The sequence below is a fragment of the Lutra lutra genome, chromosome 3, assembly GCF_902655055.1.
Source record: "Lutra lutra chromosome 3, mLutLut1.2, whole genome shotgun sequence".
NCBI classification, from domain to species: domain Eukaryota; kingdom Metazoa; phylum Chordata; class Mammalia; order Carnivora; family Mustelidae; genus Lutra; species Lutra lutra.
This window is the reverse complement of record NC_062280.1, coordinates 12,005,177-12,027,028: the sequence shown is the minus strand read 5'-3', so window position 1 is coordinate 12,027,028 and position 21,852 is coordinate 12,005,177. Positions and strand designations below refer to the sequence as shown.

Below are 21,852 nucleotides of genomic sequence, written 5' to 3'. Positions count from 1 at the left end.
AGGCCTTTTAGCCCCCAGTCTCGCTCTCCGACCGGCCACGCTCGCGCGTCCGCCGCTGCCACGGGCCTTTTCTCTCCGGCTCGTGTTTCCGGGCGGACGGTATTCTGAGGACGCGTCAGGCCAGGGTTTCCAGGACGTGGAAGAGGACTGGCGTGAGCCACCATGGCCTGGCAGAGTATCCCGGTGCCTCGGCTTGAGGGCGTTTCGCAGGAACAGTTCGTGCAGCACCTCTACCCACAGGTGAGCCCCTCTCTACCACCTGGGCGGCTCCAGGTTGGTTTCTTGAGACCCAGAGTATGGGGAGGAGGCAGCGGGCGGCTGAGGAAGGTTGGTTGGCTCTGTGGCTAGGGGAGAGGGCGCATGGGGGGTGACGAATGGCTCATCTGCTGAGTTTTCCAGAGAGAACAGCTCCACGTTTGTGGGGAGCAGGATGACAGCGGAGACCTGAGTGCGAGAAGCGGCTTGCTCACTGCGAAGAGTGGCCTCTCTGGGACTCTATGACGCTCTTTCCGTTACCATGGCAACGAAGGGAGCTTCCCCACCCCCACCCATCTTGTTTCGGGTTTCCTGAAGTTTAGAGGAGGTTTCACCGCCCCGCTGGTGGCGCAAAAGGTGCCTGTTGGGCTCTTCCAGTTGTTGGATTCAGAAGAGCAATTTTTCACTGCCCTGAGCTAAAGGGGGAGCAGTGGGAATCCCTCAGGAAACTTCCACCTGTCTTGGATTCTAACTAACCTGGGTTCTAGTTCAGGCACTGGAAGCTCTTATATGTGCAATTCGAACCTTTGTTCTTTTCGAGAAAACTCAAGAGGAAAATATTAAAGGGAAATCTTTCTCCTTGCACTGCTTTGTAAGGGAACCCATACTTGAGAGAAACTGAGACTAAATAGCCCAGCAGGTATTTAAAGAAAAAATAATCCACAAGGATATAGTTGGTATGCTTACGGTTGATCTCTCCTCTCTCCCCGCAATTTTACTTGATATTTACAAGTAAGAGTACAGTTCTCAGTATTAAAGAAGCAGGAATGAAGTTTTTTCTTTCAGGAGTTGGCAACCTACAGAGAGGATCTAAGCCTTCATTTATTTGTGGATCTAATGCTGGATGGTCTGTTGTTGCATCACAGAGTTTCATAAACTGGAAAATTGCAGACAACACTCTTGTCACAATGTAGCAAAATTAGAAATTAATGAAATGGGAAAACAAGATCTGTCTACTCCGAAACACTAAAGAAAATCTACGAGGGGACATAGTCTTCATATTTTTAACATGTTTTAATAATTAACAGTGTGATAATACGTGCATGAGTAGATAGACCAGAGAAATAAAACCAAAAGTCTGGAGATCTACATATATCCAGAAATAAAGATTTAAGTATGTGATGAACGTGAGATGTTCACAATCACTGGAGCAGAGGAATTTTTAAATGAATGATGCTGGGGCAACTGGATTGTCATTGAAAAAATGATAAAATTAGATTTATATCTGACACCATATGCAAGAGTAATCTCTAAATGGATCACAGATACAAATATAAAAAAAACTACACAGTACTAGAAGAAAACACGGGTAAATTCTTCTATATTGTGGGCCTGTGAAAGGGCTTTCTAACTATGAAAATTCAGATGTAGTAAAAGACTAACATTTGAATACGTAAAATACAAGCTGGGAAAAAATATTGACAACATGTTTCATAAAAGGGCCATAAAAGCCCGTGTATTTAAGAACTTTTTAAAAATACAGGGTGGGGTGTGAAAGGCCAAAAATCTGATAAAATGTGAGCAGTCGACAAAAAAAAAAAAAAAAAATCAAATGGCCTATAAACATGAAAAGATGTTCAACTTTCCTAATAAGAGAATTTCAGGCCACACTGATGTGCCATTTCTTATCCATCATTGGCAAAAAATCAAAAGGCTGATTTTTAGTAATACTACTCTTGGTGAGGCTGTGAAGGAACTGGCACTCTCACACTTTATGCCAAGTGGCACAACCCTTGTGGAGGGGAATTTGGTATATCTAATGAAACTGTATATGTTTATGATCCAGCCATCCTTTTAGGAGTTTACTTTGATGATTATTGCAAATAACCTAAAAAAAAACTATGCGTAGGAGAGTGATTGATTACTCATTACACATGGTATACAAAGCTGTAAAAAAGAATGAGGGAGATTAGCTGAACTGATAGCAGTGATTTCCAGTGTATGTTTTTAAATTAAAAAATGAAATTGCAAAAGAAAATATGTAACATGTCACCTTTTTGTGAAACAAGGGGAAACAAAGAAGTATATATGTTTTTTGTCTCTTTGAAAAAAAAACAAAAAACAAAAAAACAGGAATGATAAGCTGGAAATGAGACTGGTTAACTACAGTGGGTGAGTGAATATGGGATAGAAGAATGTGGCTGTGGTGACCCTTTTGTATAGTTTCAACTTTTGGGATCCCATTAATGTTTTACCTTCTAAAGTAATAGTAATAATAAAATTAGCAAGGGTAAGGATGATTGAAAAACCCAAAACTCGGAGGAAGATAAGAAACCCAAGTCACTTTTACATATTAAACAAACATATTAAACAAACACTGAGCTCTAATTAATAGACTTGCTTTTTATAGTGGCGTGACTTAGCAATTCTAAAAGTACTTACTGTGAATTTATGCAATTTAATTAATTAAAGATGAATCATTGATAGGAGTGAGGTTTCTCATTGTTAAGAGAAAAGGGTTACAAATATATAAGCAAAAATTAAGATGAGTCTTGTGATATAAGATCGGAATTGAGGTATCAGTATTAGAGGTATTATGGTTCATTCATACGTATATCCATTGTGTGTGTGTGTGTGTGTGTGTGTGTGTGTGTGTGTAGTATATATGTGTGCTTGGAGAGAGAGATAAATAGATATGGTAGCTATATGATACATATAAATACATAGGTGGGGTGAGGGGCCGTGCTCATGCACACGCACGCATATTTGGGAAAAGGGGGAATGAGTATACAGACTTGCACATATTTCCTAGCTCTGTCCACTGAGAAGGCCTGGTAGTAATGATAACCTCAGTAGCAATGAACACCTCTAACACCCAGATCATGGTTTCTAAGTAGCATTCCCTTTAAAAGAAACCAGAGCTGCTTGAAGAAATGACTGTGGGGCTGGGAATGAAAGAATATAAAAGGATTCTGGATTGTGGGGTTTTTTTGCTATAAAATAAGGAAGTGTTAAGGTAAAAAGTCACAAGAGCCAGCTTGATTTGGATCCTCCTGGCCAAATATAAGATAATTCGAGCATCAAAATTATATCAGTAGATTATAACCAAGTGAATAAAATTAATAGGTGGAGATAAATTAGTTCGTTTTGATGTTAGCCAATTAATGTAGATGATGATGGAGTTTTTAAAAATCATAATTTTTGCCTTCATCATAACAATACTTAATTCAGGAATGAATTACCAGTTGATCAAAATTAATACCATAAATAATAGGGCAAAATATCGTGTGCTACCTGATGTGTTACACTGAGATGGATACAACATTGCTTCTTGTGGTACATTCCTTCTAAAAATGCATTACCCAGGGGCATCTGGGTGGCTCAGTGGTTAAGCGTGTGCCTTCAGCTCAGGTCATGATCCCAGGGTCCTGGGATTGAGCCCCGCATCAGGCTCCCTGCTTGGCAGGAAGCCTGCTTCTCCCTTTCCCACTCCCCCTGCTTGTATTCCCTCTCTCGCTGTCTCTCTCTCTGTCGAATAAATAAATAAAATCTTTGGGGAAAATAAATAAAAATGAAAATGCATAACCTGAATCCAATCATGAAAAAACATCAGATAAACCGAAATTGAAGGACATCCTACAAAATAACTGGTCTATATTTTTCAAAAACATCAAGATCATGGAAGAAGGCGGCTGAGGAACTGTTCAGATTGAGACATGGCAACTAAATGCAATGTGGTATCTCAGAAATAGGGGGAAAAACACTATAAGGAATAATATTAGGATAGTTAGGAAAATTTGGATATGGACTGTGAAGTTGTAGTATTACATCAGTGCTAAATGTAATTTTGATAATTACTCTGTGGCTATGTAAGAAAAGGTCTTTTTTTTCCAGGAAATATACTTCAGTTTTTGGAGATAAAGGAGTATGTCTGCAACTTAGAAGTAGTTAAGAAAAAATTTAATTATTTTTAGTACTATGTTCCTCTCTATGCACACATAGTGAGGGTGAGAGCAAATTATAAAGTAAATGGGGCAAATGTTAAATTAACAGTTGGTGAACCAGAGTAAAGGGTATATGGGGATTCTTGCAACTTTCCACAACTTTGAAATAGTATCAAAATAAAAAATTACGAACAGTATTTGACTATAAAATACAAATTTTAATCATTATTTATATTTTGTCATAAATAACACTTGTGAAAATGCCTTTTTTTTTTTTAAGGTTGACTGAATTGAGAGAGACAGAGTAAGTGTGAGGGTGGGGAGAGCAGAGGGAGAAAGAGAATCTTGAGCAGACTCCCCCTTGAGCACTTGAGCCCAGACGTGGGCCTCAGTCCCATGACCCATGAGATTATGACCTGAGCTGAAACCACTAGTCAGATGCTCAGCCGACTGAGGCACCCAGCTACCCTGAAATGCTTTAAATCATGTTCAGATTTCTGGTTCTCAGCTACTGATGGTACTGCTGTTTCATTTAGTTTTCCTAATGTTAAAGTTTCATTCCAAGTTTATTACATTGCTCTTCTCCTGCTCTATAGCATGCATTGTCGAAAGGTGTGAGTTTGAGTGTTTTAGGACCAAGAATAATTTCTTAATTGTTTTTGTCCTTCTATGGCCAAATAATATAATTAATATATAATATAATATAAATACAATTCCGGATATATTGTTCATTTTCCCTAATTTTTTGTTGTATGCTGTTCCCCACTTACAGAGAAAACCCCTGGTGTTGGAAGGAATTGACTTGGGGGCATGTACAAGCAAATGGACAGTGGATTACCTGAGCCAGGTTGGAGGGAGAAAAGAAGTAAAGATTCATGTCGCCGCGGTTGCCCAGATGGACTTCATTAGTAAGAACTTTGTGTATAGGTATTTTCTTCTGAGGTTTACTCTGGGACGACAAGTAACTTATTTTGAACCTTGCAGATATTTTTGTGTTATTTTACAAAGACTGTATGGCATTTCCCCTTTTGGCTACCTTGATATCGTCACAGAATAGCTTTGTAATTTTAAAGAATAGCTTTTAAAAGACACGAATTCTGGGGCGCCTGGGTGGCTCAGTGGGTTAAGCCGCTGCCTTCGGCTCAGGTCATGATCTTGGAGTCCTGGGATCGAGCCCCACATCGGGCTCTCTGCTCTCTCGGGGAGCCTGCTTCCTCCTCTCTCTCTGCCTGCCTCTCTGCCTGCTTGTGATCTCTCTGTCAAATTTAAAAAAAAAAAAAAAAAAAGACACGAATTCTGAGCTCACACAGTTATAGAAAGACATTTTCAAAGACCATTTTTTTCAAATAGGGTATTTGGCTTATAGCTTCTGGAGCTATGGAAGGAACTGGATTTCTGTAACTGGAGTTAGCGTGCCTCTAACATTGGGTGTGCTATCCTCACTCCTGCTTCATTAATTAATAGATCTGACCTCATTAGTAATTGTTATAGAGTAATGAACTTTAAAGTTTTCCCTCATAACATATTCTGATTTTTAATGCTCTTATTTTTAGAACATTTTCTAATTCATAATTGTGACAGATACATAAGCCATGTTTTCTTTTTCTGCCCTCTTCAGAAATAAAGGACAGGTAGTTGTTATGTTTGATACAGTTTTTCATCAACTTCAAAGCTTTGAAAAAAAAAATCACACTAAATTTTCTCTTTTGACAAAATAACCTTTAATACTTTTAATTTCCCTTGTGGTTGTCATTTTATGCGTTGGGATGTCTTAAAAGTAAAAAAGATAGTTAAACACTGCTGAATGTCCAAACTTGAAAGTTTTAAATGTTGTAATCTTATAAATACGTTATTTATTCCCATGTTTCATTAAAAATGCTAAAAAACAAATTATATTCTGGGCATGTGCAGTTTCCAGCAAATTCAGTCTATTGAAAAACCATGTAGTTCACAAAAGAGTGATTTTTAAAGAAAGGTGGTTCTCACTGTTCGTTCCAGAGTTTAGAGATGAGTTAAACAGAGCTTCTAATGTCCAGAGCCATTCCTTTCTCATTAGAGTTTTCCAGGCTCATATAGCAGCTTGCCAAAGTATTTCTTAGTTTTTGATCCTTTGAATATTCACCATTATAGTTTTGGTTTTTAATAGGCCGTGAATTGAATTTAATTGCCGTTAAGTTTTTCTAAGTGTAAGAACTTTTCATTTTTTATTAAATCAAAAAGGTGGAAGAAAGTGCTGGAATGGTGAACATTTTTAAGCCAGCAGTTAATGATGTTTATTTTCCAGAGAGTCCAAAGCCATAACAAATGGGTATTGAAACTTCATCTTGAATTGCTTTGCTGTTTTGTCATGTTCCATAAACTTTTCAAAACTTGTTTTTGAATCACATATATTATGTAATAGTTCCTATCCCAGCTTTCTTCAAGCCTTTCACTGGAGCTACTGAAGAGTTGCAAGATTATTTTCTTAGTGCAAGAAAAAAAATAGATTTAGTCATTGTTGGCAGTTACCAGGGAGTAGGAAAGAAGGGAGGCATCTAGGTCAGAAAGGGTCTAGAAGGAAGAAATCCTCCTACACACATAAATCATTGTTATCACTTTAGTTCCAGGTTGCATTTCTGCTTACTTAAATATTTGAAGAGCAATACATTTCCAGGTCTTAGCTTTTACTTCTTTCTTCTTGGTGGCTCTCAGAACCGGGGTACTATGCGTGAGAGTATTGTGCAGTAAGAATACTGTTGGTATTAGTATTTAGGTCATAGATCTAAAGAAATAAATCAGTTTGACTCTTACAGCTTTAATTGCTTCTGTCTATCACATCATCTAATCCCTTTCATCATCCTGCTCTTATTATTTATACTTTTATTAATCCTGATCTTGATTTTGCAAAGCAGCCTTTGCAAATGAGAAACAGGACAGTGTGAGATTTTTTTTTCTTTTCCTTAATGTTGGTAACTACTTTTGTCCTGCTGAAGGGTATATTACCATTGTTATTAACCCCACCACTTGTCCTTTACTGAGCGCTTACTATTTACCAAGTACTGTGCCGTGCATCCTAGATCATATATTAGTCATTTAATTTAGAAAGTCTGTGAGGTAGTTTTTTGTTTGTTTTGTTTTGTTTTCAATAATTATACAATCGAGAAAATGGAGGCTTAAAAACATTAAGTAACTTACCCAAGACCATACGGCTTGAAATAATGGAACCAAATTTGTACCCAAATTAGCCTGACTCCATAGAACCCATGATCCTAACCCCTTCTTTGATACTACCTCTCTTACTGGTCTGTTTACCAGTCCAGATGGATGGAACTTACATGGCAAATGTCCTTCTTTTTGAAACATGCATGGGATAGATTAAATCCTTGAGTCTAAGGAATTCCTAATTCCTACCTCATTTCCTCTTCTCTTAGCTTTGCTTCTACAGCTCTGACAGGCGCCATTACCCAAGGGAAAAAACTGCTGAGAGCACTCAAGTTCTGCTTCTCTGGGTTGAGTTACTCTTATCTGCCCTGTTCTTAGAAAGGTCTTGAAACACTTTAGAGTTTTCAAATAGTATCTAGTACAAAGATAAGCCGAGGCAACTGCACCAAATAAGGGATATCTCTGGACCGGAGAGGCTTCCATATTTTCCCCAAACTCTTCAGAGTTGCTTTAGTAGGAATGAAGGGTTTGTGATGAGGTAAGAGATGGAAAACATTGCATAGGAGGATGCCAAGTAAATTTGTTGATATAATTAACTAGAAACTGTAGGAGCAAATTGGTCTTCAGGTGGCAGACTCCTTTCTTCTCTCTTGTAGTGCTCACTCTTACACATAATCATCAGCAGTGTCCTCAAGTTCAGATTGACATTCATGCCCACAGGACCCACTAGTCCATAATCTGGCAACAGATTCAATTAGCTTTACACAGGAATCCACATTCTAGCAGTATAGTATCAGTGGGAGTCCTTATACCAATCCAGGAGCCATTTTTTTGGTTCACCAAGTGACAGCTTACTTGCAAGGGAACATGACTATAAAGATGGGTATAGAAACACCTTGGCTAAATTAAGCCACCTAGTCCATAGAAACCAATGACATGAAATGGCCCATGAAATTTAGTTTCTAGGTTCCTCCAAGGGAGAAACTCAATGACAAGAGTTACACCACACAGGGAAGCCGTATCTTTCCCTTCTTAACAAATAGTTATAATCCACGCATCAGCCTTTCAGTTTAGACATAGTTCATCTATCAGGGGTCATTTTTTACAACAAACAATGTTAACTGATATCACAGGTGACACTCTACATTTATCTTAACCCAGCAGGTTTCTACAAAAGCATTGCTAGGAAAAGGTAAGCCCAAGGTCATCTTCTTACAGAGGAGAAAGGGTTTTTGCTAACCTTTTCTCCCCACTTCCTCAGTACAGAGTTCAAGTGGAAAGATACTTGGTGGTAAGAGTGAAAAGAAAAAGAAAAAAAAGAGAAAAGACTTCTACTCTTAATCAGAGGTTTGGAGGCTGGAGTGCAGTGAGGCTTAGGGGGAGAGGCTTTTGACCCAGATGCTTTTTAGGAGGTCATTGTTTTGATGTTACTATTACCAACTTCATGTCAGGGTCCGTACTTTTGCTTCTAGGATGGTGAAGGGACAGGATGGGAACCAGAAAAATGGTAGCCCTCCAGGCTCAAGAGTGACATAAAAGGAAATGACTGCTTATGTGATGTTCAGCCCTGTTTACCACAAGGGAGGGAGATAGCCATTTGAACAGAAATAATGAAGAAGAATAAAACTTGGTCACTTCCCTGAATTCTCTTTGAGGTATTCCTAAGACTTCAAATGACAGAGTGGTGAAGGAGAGTGAGAGCAGTGCTGTGAGCTTCTGTTTCCACTGGTAGTGCCAAAAGGCAGGAAGATGAGTGAGAGAGTGAGGACTTGATCTCTCTGGACCATTTGCCTGGGGTCTCTTCCAAAGGGGCGCTTGGTAGTTTGTCCCATTCCACAGTCACAAGACTTGTTTTGCCATGACACTTGAAGTAGCACATTTGAAAGTTTGTGTATATCCAGAGGTAACCGGATACCACAGAAATATTTTTCTAACAGTAACTTGGAATAGGAGAGTATTGACATAAGAAGGATTCATCTGTCGCATAGATTTAAAAGTCCTTAATTTTTGAAATTGTAATTTTAGACAATCTAGGTCAAATAGAAAGGACCTAAATGAATTTTTAAAATTTAGAATTCCACATAATAGGCTATGATAAAATTGTAATTTTAGACAATCTAGGACAAATAGAAAGGACCTAAAAGAATTTTGAAAATTTAGAATCCCACATAATAGGTTATGATAAAATGACAGCCATTATAAAACAGCAAAACATATACAACTGCGACAAGCCTATATGTATAGTGATAAGGGTATTTACTAGTTGATTTATTGAGTCCAAGGCTTCTTTGTCTTTATTTCAGAACTTTACCTTTTGATAAGTTGGTTCAGAGGGCAGCTGAAGAAAAGCATGAAGAATTCTTTATTTCAGAGGTAACTGATTTGAACCTATTTTCTTTAGAAAACATTAATATGTACATATTAGGTGGATTTTCTTATACAAGAGTATTAGATATAAAAGAGCTGTAGCCTTCTCTGAGAGCTATTTTTAAGGTTTGGTTTTGTATGCCAGTAGATCTAGTCTTGCTATTTATTAGATCTCAAACCTTGGCCAAATTATTTTTCTGTACCTCAGTATACTCACCTATAAAATGGGAACAGTTAAAGTACCTATTTAATAAGGTTTCTGTGACAGTTAAATAAAATCTGTAGAGTACTTAGCACAATGCCTGACATGTAGAAACTACTCCCTAAATGTTAGCGATTAATCATACTTTCTTTGAATATGCTTTGTTCTGGGGCGCGCGGGTGGCTCAGTCAGTTAAGTGGCGGCCTTCGGCTCAGGTCACGATCCTGGGGTCCTGGGATTGAGACTTGCATTGAGCTCCCTACTCAGCAAGGAGCCTGCTTCTTCTCTACCTCTGCCTGTTGCTCCCCTGCTTGTGCACTCTCGCCGTTAAAAAAAAAAAAAAAAAAAAAAAAAAAAAGGAAAGAAAATGCTTTGGTCTGATGTGCAAAGTTCAAATGCCAAAGAACTTGATTTTCATATCTTATTGACCATCAGACTACTTTTATATTTTATTATTGTTATTATCAATGTGACTTCTGTTGTATTTGTTATAATATTTGTTCAGGATTAAATGCAGAAGAATTCTATTTATTTACATTATAATCCAGTTTTAAATAATTCAATTTAAATAGCTTGAGATAAAACATTGAGGCTTGGGGCGCCTGGGTGGCTCAGTGGGTTAAAGCCTCTGCCTTCAGCTCAGGTCACGATCCTGGGGTCCTGGGATCGAGCCCCGCGTTGGGCTCTCTGCTCAGCGGAGAGCCTGCTTCCCCCTCTCTCTCTCTGCCTGCCTTTCTGCCTACTTGTGATCTCTGCCTGTCAAATAAATAAATAAAATCTTTAAAAAACAAAAACAAAAAAAACCATTGAGGCTTATATATATATATATATATATATATATATATATATTTTAAAGATTCATTGTTATCTCAAAAGCACATTTTAAAAATGAACTGCTTTTCAAGCTTTGAATAAAGCTGTTGTCTGCGTTTGAGCCAGCTGGGCTGGTGGCCAGTTTGGTAGTGACAGGTGCTGCCTGCTCATAGTTGTCTCAACAGGTAGTGGTTACACTAGATGACCACGAAGATGTGATTCTGTGGTATGATTAGATTGTCTCCTGAAACTGATTCCATTAACTCACAGAGTTAATGGAATCAGTTAAGCGGATACCTGAACTAACAGTGTATATTCTTTTATATACTTTCCATAATCTTTAGACATAAATCCTTTATCTTGTGTCTCTTGTTTCTTTTACTTCACTTGACATCTCATGGCTCTTTAAATCTGTGCTGCTCATTACATTACCCTTGGACAGGAAAGTTCCAAGGGGCAGCTGACTGTACATGTATATTTACATCTTAAAATGATGGAAGTATGTCAGTAAGATCAACATAGACTGTCAGTTCAGTCTTCCAGGAAGCAGGTGTTAAGATGGAATTAGTGCCGATAGGTTTGTTGGAGAATAATACCTCTGAAAGGAAAGGGGGGGATTGGGTAGGGGGAAGCCGTCAGACGGTGACCGAGATTGATGGACTCTGCCAGCTCATGCTGGAACTCCTAAGCAAAGGCTGCCTGTTAGAGGAGTCTCGTGTGGGTGGCAGTGTCTAAGCCTTTCACGTCTTGCTCAGTCAGCGGTTGGGGCTGCCCCAAGAAGAGCCTTGAAAGGCTCTTGAAAGGCTGAGGTGGACCTGGAAGAATTAAGAGCTGGCAGCCAGAAGATAATCACACTCTTCGCAGCTAGCGATGAATTCTTTCTTGAAGGGGTTCTGAGCAGTGCACCTCATGAGTCTTTTTTTTTTTTTTTTCCAATCCTGAAACGTTAGAACTGGTAGAAAACTTTTAGAATTTTGAAGAACATACTTTGAAACCTATTTAGCCAATAATGAATTTATAGAAATTATCTGGTACTGCTTAAAAATAGAAAAACACTGGATCTGAGAATAGAGTTAAATTTTTGGTCATAGATTTATAATATGTTGTTAAAGTAAATAACATGGATTTTTGAATGTTGTGTTATAGTGGTCAGTGTAGGTATAAAAGAGGCAGAATTCTTGAGTTGGATTGCCCTTGTGCTTGACCCAGCATCTCAGTTCTCCTGTTTCTTAGAGGAAATGCAAACAACAGTAGTGCTTTAGAATTCAAACAGTTCCCTCTTATAACTACTCAGTGAAGGTCAATGGGCAGTTTTTTCAATTCAAGTATCAACATAAATGTACTACTCTGAAATGACTTTTTTTTTTTTGAAATGACATATTTCTAATTCATACATGAGCAGACTGTAAAGGATTTGGCTTGAGAATTTATATGTCCATGGTAGGCTTAATTTGGTAAAATGCAGTGTTCCAGATTTTTAAAAAAATGTATTACTGAAAGTATAATTATCTTATTTATCATCTATTCTACATTTGCATTATATTAACAAGTTTGTTATTGACCTCAACAATACCTTGAGATCATGTATGTTTTACAAATGAGAATTCTTTTAAGACTTGCTGTTAAGAGTCTAAATAATTTAAAGTGCAAATTAAGCATTGCGTTTTAGATATAGTAGGTGTGTGTTGCCTTTCATATTTATGTAATATTTTATGGATCCAGTCATTATTCCACACAGCCTATAAAGACATTTCTTCATATGGCCACCAGAGAGCATTAGTAGAAAGGGTAAGAAGACGGAACTGTTTCAAAAACTCATTTCCTCTATCTTTACTTTCTATTATTTTTACATGAATATTTATGTTACTTTTCTTTCGGGTGTTTAAGGATGAGAAGTACTACCTACGGTCGCTTGGGGAAGACCCTAGAAAGGTAAGAATTCTGAATGTAAAACAAAGGCTTATAACCTAATGGATGTGTATATTTAAACTGGCACTGTGGTTTTTATACTTATTGCCTGACATATGATCCGTTTCTTCTTTTTCCCATTCTTTTCTCAATGATTTCTGCCCCTGAATAAGAAGTAAAGTTATTAGCAGGTGCCTGAGTAGTTCAGTCAGCTGAGTGGCCAATTCTTGATTTTGACTCAGGTTATGATCTCAGGGTCCTGGGATCAAGCCCTGAGTCAGGCTCTGCACTCTGCAGTGAGTCTGCTTGAAGATTTTCCCTCTCTCTCTGCCCTTCCTCTGCCCCTCCCCTGCTTGCATGCGTGTATGCTCACGCGCTCTCTAAAATAAATAAGTGAATCTTTAAAAGAAGAAAAGAAGTAAAATTATTAAAAGTTGATTAGTTTTTAAGTAGGACCATAGTATCTTAGTGTTTAAAGTCATCTCCTCTAGTCTCAACACAAAAAATCCTTTCTACTATATTTTACAGATAGCCATTCAGCTAATAAAATATAATCTAAATTAATTATTAAAATACTGGATAATTTACTAATACAAGCTTTGACATGTATTCAGAGTCATATTAATATGGTGCGGTGTTAGGGAATGGTCCCTAAAATGATTAAGTGAGATTCTGTTTTTTCCTTTCTCTGTCTCCATTTAGTTCTTTAACTTCTTTTAGCCTCTTCCCTCGGTAAAATCCACAGGTTTAACATAGTTGATAACGTTCAGATTGTTGACTGCTAAATTTTAAATCCTTGTTATTGGAGTAGATGGCAAGTGTATGATTGTTGTCTAAATAGGAAGAACCTATTAATGAAGCATGTTAAGCTTAACGGTCCTGATGGTGTTGAGTCTGCAGCCTGCTACTTGGTCTGTTATTCCTTCATTTGAAAGCTCATGTGTTGACTGTGGTCCCTTACTAGTATTTTACAGCAGTGAACAGAATTTTACCCCATTCCTCCTTAATACCATGGGATCTGATGGCAGTCTGAGATAAAACAAGCATTACATAAATATTGCATTTATTATTAACATTAAAATTGCAATTATTGTTAAAATTCTTACCATGTTTCTCTCAATGCAGGATGTTGCAGATATCAGAAAGCAGTTTCCTTTGCTGGAAGGAGATATTAAGTTTCCAAAATTTTTCAAGGAGGAGCAGTTCTTCTCCAGTGTTTTTCGAATTAGCTCACCAGGATTACAACTTTGGACCCACTATGATGTATGCTACATTAATGAGAAATCTGAAGCTACAGTAGATATTTAGTCTTTAGAGACATAGCATTTACAGTTTCAACTTTCTGTAGATTACCCTAAAGATCTTGCAGACATAACTTGCTGAAACATGAGATTTGAAAACAGGGGCTCTGCAAGTTGGTGATATGGGAATAAATTATTTAATGCCATAGCCTAGTTAGTGTCTCACATTTGCATTGCTCTGTGATAGTGTTCTTGATTTATTATATTTTGTGCGTGTGTGTGTGTGTGTTAAGTTTTATGAAGCGGATTTTGAGTATGTGAAAAATGGCCATCAGATGAGGGGGAAAGTTGTACAAGTGGAAAAAGCAGTAAGGTTGTGACAATGAGGATGTGGAAATGATAGACATAACTAGATGGAACTGTTACTCAAGAGAAAGCAGAAGTTTGTGGAGAGCCATTTCCAGGTATAAGAATTCGGGGATTTCTGATGGCCTTAGATTATACATCCCTTGAGAATGTGAAATGTACACTGTATTTGTTGAGCAGGAAGATGTATAGAATATTGCCCCTGATCATTTACTCTATGGTATTATAATTTTACTTGCTTAAATATATGCATATAAATATTATAAACACGTTAAAAGTATAATATTGTGTATGGTTTGGTATTGGGTAGAGAAATATAGGAAGCTAAAGCAATACCTAATAGGTTTCTAAAGATAATTTTTTAAAAAACTCTAAATCAAGCTATATTAAGTTTTATGTTATAATTCAGCAGAGGACCCCTTGGGAGGATTTTAACATCATAACTAATTAAATGAGATAAACATAAATTCTTATTTTTTTAAAGGTTTTACATAAATGATATAGTGAAAAACTGATGTGGTAACTTAAATTTTTAATTGTATTGTGTGACTTAAATTTTAACTAGTATCACTTTTATCTAGATTTATAATAGAATTCTATACAGCTTTTCTTACATTAAAAATAAGTCAAAGGAATGCTTGTTATGTAGTTAAGGTTTACATAAGAAAAGGGTTAGTATTGAAAATTGCTTAGGTAGAAGTGATATGTAAATAATTATGAATATATCTTGCTTAGTATGTATTTTAATTCCTTGGCTGAGAATTACATATCTCTGCCTTTTAACATTTTCCACAAAGTGCAGAAATAGTTAAAGATTACTCCATTAATAAGTACATCAAGAAAATTTGCCAGGTTATAATCCTATAGAAATAATTTAGAAATGAAGATGCCTGCAAATAAATTATGGTTGCCCATATATATTTAAAGAGTTTTAACTTAAGGGTTGATTACAGCAGTTACCTTGTGTTGTTTTCCCAAGGTCTAACTACCTTGGGAAAAGGTAGTTATTTCCCAAGTGCTTTCAGTCTGTTGCCTGATATTGGCTATACAGCATTCCTTGATAGATAAGTATGAACTAACCAAGGAGAGCCCTCCGTGTCAGAGTGGTGGGGCAGGGGCAAATAGTGCTCAGATTTCCTGATGGCTTGCCAGGCTTTTCCATTTTAAGGCGGTGCTGCAGGAACATCCTTAATAAAGGTACAGCTGTATTTACAGTACAAATGTTTGCATTGTTAGAATATTAGTATAAGTGTTTTAGATAATGTGAGTCAAGTCTCTAGGATTAACATTTAACTGTTTGGAATATACCATTGGTTCTGTTTATTTAAATTTTAGATATTGCTTCTCCGTAAGTTCTTATTGTCCTTCAGGTCATGGATAACTTCTTAATACAAGTGACAGGAAAAAAGCGTGTTGTGCTCTTCAGTCCTCGAGATGCCCAGTATTTATATTTATCAGGTACTTATCTTTTAGGTTTGTATTTCTGAAGTCTAGTCTGTTCAGTTACACTTTTTGGGAAACCTCTTTATTTTCATAGAAAAATATCTAAAGGCTTCTTTCTAAATGAAGTATTTGTGTTCTCCATGTGTACATATGTAATGATAGACTATATGAACAATGAAATTTTCAGGTTTTCTTAATTATAGTACATGAATGTCAGCAGTCATAAAGGATGGATCATTGAAAATCATCCTAGGTTTCAGGAGAATAGTAACAGTACTTACATTGTGGATACAATAAATAATGGTACAGAGAAGAATACATTTTCAAGTCTATATTTGTGGTTACCTTTTAAGAAATGCTAACTTTGCTTACTCTATATTATTCTTTTTTGGAACTTTTAAGGTACTAAATCAGAAGTGCTGGATATAGATGACCCAGACTTAACTAAATATCCACTATTTTCCAAGGCTAGAAGGTATGAATGTTCCCTGAAAGCTGGAGATGTATTATTCATTCCTGGTAAGATTTCTAGACCTCATTCATTTATTTTTTATAAAATCTATGCTCTGTCACTCATCCATTACATGATTTTTTGAGTACAGAAGTGTATGTTACATGTTTTCTGTCCTATACAAGTTGATTTTTATATACAGCTGTGTATGTGTGTTTAAAGTATGCTTGAGCAAATTCTTTTTTTTTTTAAGATTTTATTTATTTATTTGACAGAGATCACAAACAGGCAGAGAGAGGCAGGCGGGGGCTGGGGAAAGTAGGCTCCCCACCAAGCAGAGAGCCCGATGCTGGGCTCGATCCCAGGACCTGAGATCATGACCTGAGCCGAAGGCAGAGGCTTAACCCACTGAGCCACCCAGGTGCCCTGCTTAAGCAAATTCTTATAAAATTAACAATCTTGCTTTTCAAAAGCAATCTATAATATAACATTATACTCTTAAGTTATGTTGTTAAATGACATCAAACAAGGTATTTTATAACTGGGAAAAGATTATACTTTGTTGTTCTTTTTAATCATTTCTAAAATATTTGGATATTGGGATGCCTGGGTGGCACAGTGGGCTAAGCGTCCGACTCTCATTTGGCTCAGGTCCTGATCTCAGGGTTGTGAGATTAAGCCTCACATTGGGCTCTGCACTCAGCACAGAGTCTGCTTAAGACTTTCCCCTCCCTCTCTCTGTCTCTCTAAAATAAATAAGTAAATCTTAAAAAAAAAAAAAATTGCATATTTTAGAACTAAGTCACTTAAGTATTTGCCAAGAAATGGTAAGTGTATTTCAAAGCCAAAACAGATTAGAGATTTTATTAAATATCAAATTGTTATAATCCCAACACCTATGATGTCTTATGTGTGCATTATTTTCTAGGGTTTGAATTAGTATCACTTAATTTCTTTGTACAATAACTAGGTATTCATTTCTAGTAGTGATGTAATGAACATCTATAATTATTCAAAAGTGAATACCTTAAGATTATAAAAACCATAATTAAGATTAAAGGAATGTGTTAACAAATTGTTTGTATAGTCACATTTCTCATATTTAAGTTAATACATTTTTAATCATTAATACCTCACCTGGGTGGCTCAGATGGAATAAGCATCTGCCTTCGGCTCAGGTCATGATCTTAGAGTCCTGGAATAGAGCCCCATACCTGGCTTCTAGTTCAGCAGGGAGTCTGCCTCTCCTCCCTCTGCCTCTCCCCCTTGTTTGTGCTCTTTCAAATGAATAAATAAAATTTAGGGGAAAAAAATGCCTCTTTTTCAGTGACAGAATTAAGAAAAAAAGTTTTAATAAAAATATGATGATCCCATTTGGGGCTATATTATAAATTGCTTGAGGATAAGGAACTGTATTTTAGCAATCTTTGTATTCTCCAAGGGGCCTGATATAATGTCTTTAACATAATTGATTGTCTATAAAAATTTGATACATTAATTTCTTATTCTGATTTTTTTATAAATAGTCAACACACTAGTCTTTAAATCCATTAGTATCGCTTAAATTTTTTGGTTTCATATCTTCAGAGAATGGTTAAGAGCTATGCAGTTTCTCTTATTCTGTATAAAACTTAAAAAAAAAAAGCCAGAAATACTTAACATTTGCATATATTTTGAAATAAAAGCAAAACCCCCATCTTTGGCATTTAAATTTAACAGAATGGTTAGCTTTTTTCATGTTATATTGAATGAGGGAAAAGATTCTGAAAGAATAGTTAAGATTAAATCCATGTTTGAAACTAGTTTTGCAAATCAAAATATTTTAAGCTTTTGTTTTTCCTAGAGCACTCTTAGAGTTTGTTTCTAAAATTTAGCATCTTGTAAATCTTACTTTTTCCCATTCATAAAATTAAACATTTTTTGACGTGACTAGTATTTTTTTTTAAGATTTTATTTATTTATTTGAGAGAGAGTACTGAGGCTTGAGGGCAGAGGGAGAGGGAGAAGCAGACTCCCCACTGAGCAGGGAGTCCCACTCAGGGCTCCATCCCAGGACCCTGAGATTATGACAGTAGCAGAAGGCAGACCAGATGCTTAACGGACTGAGCCACCTAGGTGCCCCATTTACATTCCTAGTATTTCGTCTTGGTCATATTGTGATGGTGCTTTCATATTCCTATAGCACCTATAGTCTGAAAACACTTAGACTCAACTGAAAACAAAGAAATAAACGTTCTAGAGGAAGTGAAGAATTAGCTATATCATATGATAGTTTATTCATCTTCTCCACCACCAAAATATTTGCTTTAGTTTTATATACTTACTGTATAGGAGCCGAAAGAAATATGATATTTATAACTGCATTCCAAATAGAAGTATAAAACTAAGGAGGCTACAATGAGTGCAAAATTAAGCAAGTTAGAAAACCAAATGCAAGGGCGCCTGGGTAGCTCAGTGGGTTAAGCCTCTACCTTCAGCTCAGGTCATGATCTCAGGGTCCTGGGATCGAGCCCCACATCAGGCTCTCTGCACAGCAGGGAGCCTGCTTTCCCCTCTCTCTCTGCCTGCCTCTCTGCCTACTTGTGATCTCTCTCTTCCTCTGTTGAATAAATCAATAAAATCTTTAAAAAAAAAAAACAAAAAAAAAAAACAAATGCAGCTTGAATGGGACATCTGAGAACAAAAGTATTGTGCTGAGGCAGAAAAGGTCAAAGATACTCCTCAAATAATTGAAATGTTCTGTGTACAAAAAGTAAACATTTTTAATGTGGTTGTATGACTCAGGAAGTGTAAACAAGTAACAAAAAACATAGCCCCAAATTACAGAACTACAAAACAAATATAACTTTATTATGTCTTTCAAGTTAAAAGGAAAAATTGCTGTTTCCAAAGGTTTTAAAAGTAGGGTTGTGTTATTGACACTTTAAATTGGTTGGCAATTCATAAAAGTTAAAATGATTCTGTTAAAAGCTGGGAGTGTGCTAACGAAGGGATCTAGTTACAAGAATTTTGCATTGGCTATATGCAATTTGTGATATTTCGCTGACATTTTGGGTTTGTTTTTTTTTACTCTAGGTTTTATTTTTAACTTTTTTTTTTCTTTAAACTTTCTCCAGCTTTATGGTTCCATAACGTGATTTCTGAAGAGTTTGGAGTGGGAGTGAATATCTTTTGGAAGCACCTTCCATCTGAATGCTATGACAAAACAGATACCTATGGAAACAAAGATCCTACAGCAGCATCAAGAGCTGCACAAATTTTGGACAGAGCTTTAAAAACACTGGCTGAATTACCAGAGGAATACAGGGACTTCTATGCACGGCGAATGGTCTTACACATTCAAGATAAAGCCTATAGTCGAAACTTTGAGTAAATAATGAAGTGGATGCCATGAATACAAACTTTTAAATACAGTTCAGCTCAAATACTGGAAAAATATCACCACATAGAAATTATTTTTTAGAAGATTCATTCCTTGTTAAAATAGGAAGGAAAAGCCTGACATTTGTAGATTAAATAAATATGAATTGGTGTTTATGTGGTTTCTATTTAATACAGATTGTTATGGTTCAAAGACTGCTATCCTTGGTGGGACCACTTGAGCTTTCAGATGCAAATAACTGAAAATCCAACTGAAAATGACTTAATAAAATGTATTGAATCATTATACAGAAGTCTGCTAATAGAATGGGGCTTTAGTAGTTCTGATCCAGTGATTCAGTGGTATCACCAAGAGCCCTAGTTTTTTTCCTCCCATTTTCAACCGCAGCACTGGCATCATCCTAAGGCTGGCTACCCTTGTGGTCATGGGATGATTGCCAGTAGCAGTTTGAGCCACGTGCATCTTCATTTATATGCAGTGGGGGAGTCGGGCTGGATTCCAAGGGCCTTCTCTTAATATGCAAAAGCTTTCCCAGGATTTGCCACCAAATCCTTGGGTCTCATTGATTTAAAGGAGCTTAGACCTCTCCATCCCTGAGTCAGTCACTGGGAAAGGGTATGGAATAACCCTTAGTCCAGCTGGTTCTCTAGGAGTTTAGAATGCTCTTCCTCTGAGGCCCATGGGGTATATATGGGGACAGCATGGATCATTTTTTAAATCAGGATTCAGATTAGGGGAAAAGGTGAACAACCATTATCTACTACATTTGTCTTTGAAATTTTTTATTTTTTTAAAGATTTTATTTGATGGAGAGAGAGAAGGTACAAGCGGGGGAACAGCAGGGAGAGGGAGAAGCAGGCTCCCTGCTGAGCAGAGAGCCTGGCATTTGTCTCCATCCCAGGACCCTGGGGTCGTGACCTGAACTGAAGCAGACATCTGTATGACTGACTGAGCCACCCAGGCACCCCCTTTTGAGCTTTTTAAAAACACAGATGTCTAGGCCCCAACTTTGTAGATTTTGATTTTAGTATATTTGGGGTTTGGTATAGTATCTGTATTTGGTAAACCTCATAGGTTTTGATGTATAATCAGGATTAGAACGATTGGATCAGATGATAGTGATTTGGATTATTAGTTTTGTGATTCATCCAAAACATGTTTAATCTGATCCTGGTTTTTCTCGGCACTCAATGTCAGTCCTGACTCTTTTTTCAGTTTTTCAATGTCAGAAAATATTCAAATCTGTCTTAATTTTAATTTATACCTATAGCTAAACTTCAGTTAGTTTTCCCCACTAGATGCTTTTCCACCTATCCCTTTTTTAGAGAAATTATTTTTTTAAGAAGAAATACAGGAGAGATCCCAGTAATGTTGTCATCCTTGAAGACAATGAGCCATTGTATGTGTTTCTGTGCCATTCTTTGTTATGCACCTAGTAATCTATTACAATGTCATTGAAGAAAGACTAGAAATATTTACTGAATGCAAATGTGCTCATCTAAAGTAATCTGAGTACATCAAGTTGGTGCATTTTAATTATGAAGAAAATAATTTTCTCTGTTAAAATAATTCATCCATTCATATCCTATGTTTGGAGTTGGATCAATTTCAGGTATTAAAAACAATATAATAAATAAGAAAGGAAAAATACATAAAAAGTTATTTTGAACTTCCTAGTTGTCTTTAGGAAGAGAGATTAAAGTTACTCAGGTCAGAAAGTGAAAAGATGGTCTGTTAGAAAAGGAATTGTTACATTCAATTTAATTATTGTTTTTTTTTTTCATTTTTGGTTACTTCTTAGATTAAGTAAAGAAATTCTTTAATGATTCTTTTTCCTTTGGGAAGAAAAAAAAAGATAAAACCTCTGTTAGCTTTAACAGTACTTACAGTCAGCTTTTAAATAAACCCTCCTTTTTGGTTTTCTTTTTTTAAAAACCAGTAAGAGAATCAGTACAAAGTATATATCCAGAGTCATGTAGAAACTTGGAAGTAAAACTGAGATAATCTTCCATGAATATTCATTTTAATTCCGTTTATTTGGGAAGCAAACTGGAAGACCTTAGGTGAGTTAAATAACTTAATCTTTATGAAGCTTATTTTCCTCATCTTTAAACTTGTACTTTTTGGGCTTGCTGCAGAAATACAAAGAGGTAATTCAGGGCAAGGACAGTTGATGGCTGATGCTAGCTTTCAGACGAGATGGCTCTTGTTGCAGTATTAAATTATATCTAGAACACTAATAGCGAACACTTTGGGAAGCCTTAAAATTATTTCCTTGATTATAATCTGTAGAGTGTTTAAATGCAAAATAATTTTATCTTTTTTGCTGACCTGATTGAGACAAAATGAGATGTTTTTAATGTATGAAATATTAAACAGGATATGTTAGCTACAACTTC

General features: G+C 36.5%; 1 protein-coding gene across 1 annotated transcript; it reads left to right on the top strand.

The window, feature by feature from the left end:
* The first annotated feature begins 88 nt into the window (after window positions 1-88).
* TYW5 (tRNA-yW synthesizing protein 5) lies at window positions 89-19,740 on the top strand. Its single transcript, XM_047720682.1, has 8 exons — window positions 89-240; window positions 4,912-5,066; window positions 9,584-9,653; window positions 12,550-12,594; window positions 13,696-13,833; window positions 15,548-15,635; window positions 16,023-16,139; window positions 19,188-19,740. The coding sequence occupies exons 1-8, from the start codon at window positions 163-165 to the stop codon at window positions 19,442-19,444; spliced, it is 948 nt and encodes a 315-aa protein (XP_047576638.1). The 5' UTR covers window positions 89-162; the 3' UTR covers window positions 19,445-19,740.
* Window positions 19,741-21,852: the final 2,112 nt, after the last annotated feature.

What these genes read in the sequence shown, in the direction of transcription:
- TYW5 (XM_047720682.1), top strand. Translation starts at nt 163, where the DNA reads ATGGCCTGGCAGAGTATCCCGGTGCCTCGGCTTGAGGGCGTTTCGCAG. An exon ending in AGTAAGAACTTTGTGTATAG is followed by an intron (nt 5,067 to 9,583) that starts GTATTTTCTTCT and finishes TCTTTATTTCAG; the next exon opens with AACTTTACCTTTTGATAAGT. An exon ending in AGATGTATTATTCATTCCTG is followed by an intron (nt 16,140 to 19,187) that starts GTAAGATTTCTA and finishes AACTTTCTCCAG; the next exon opens with CTTTATGGTTCCATAACGTG.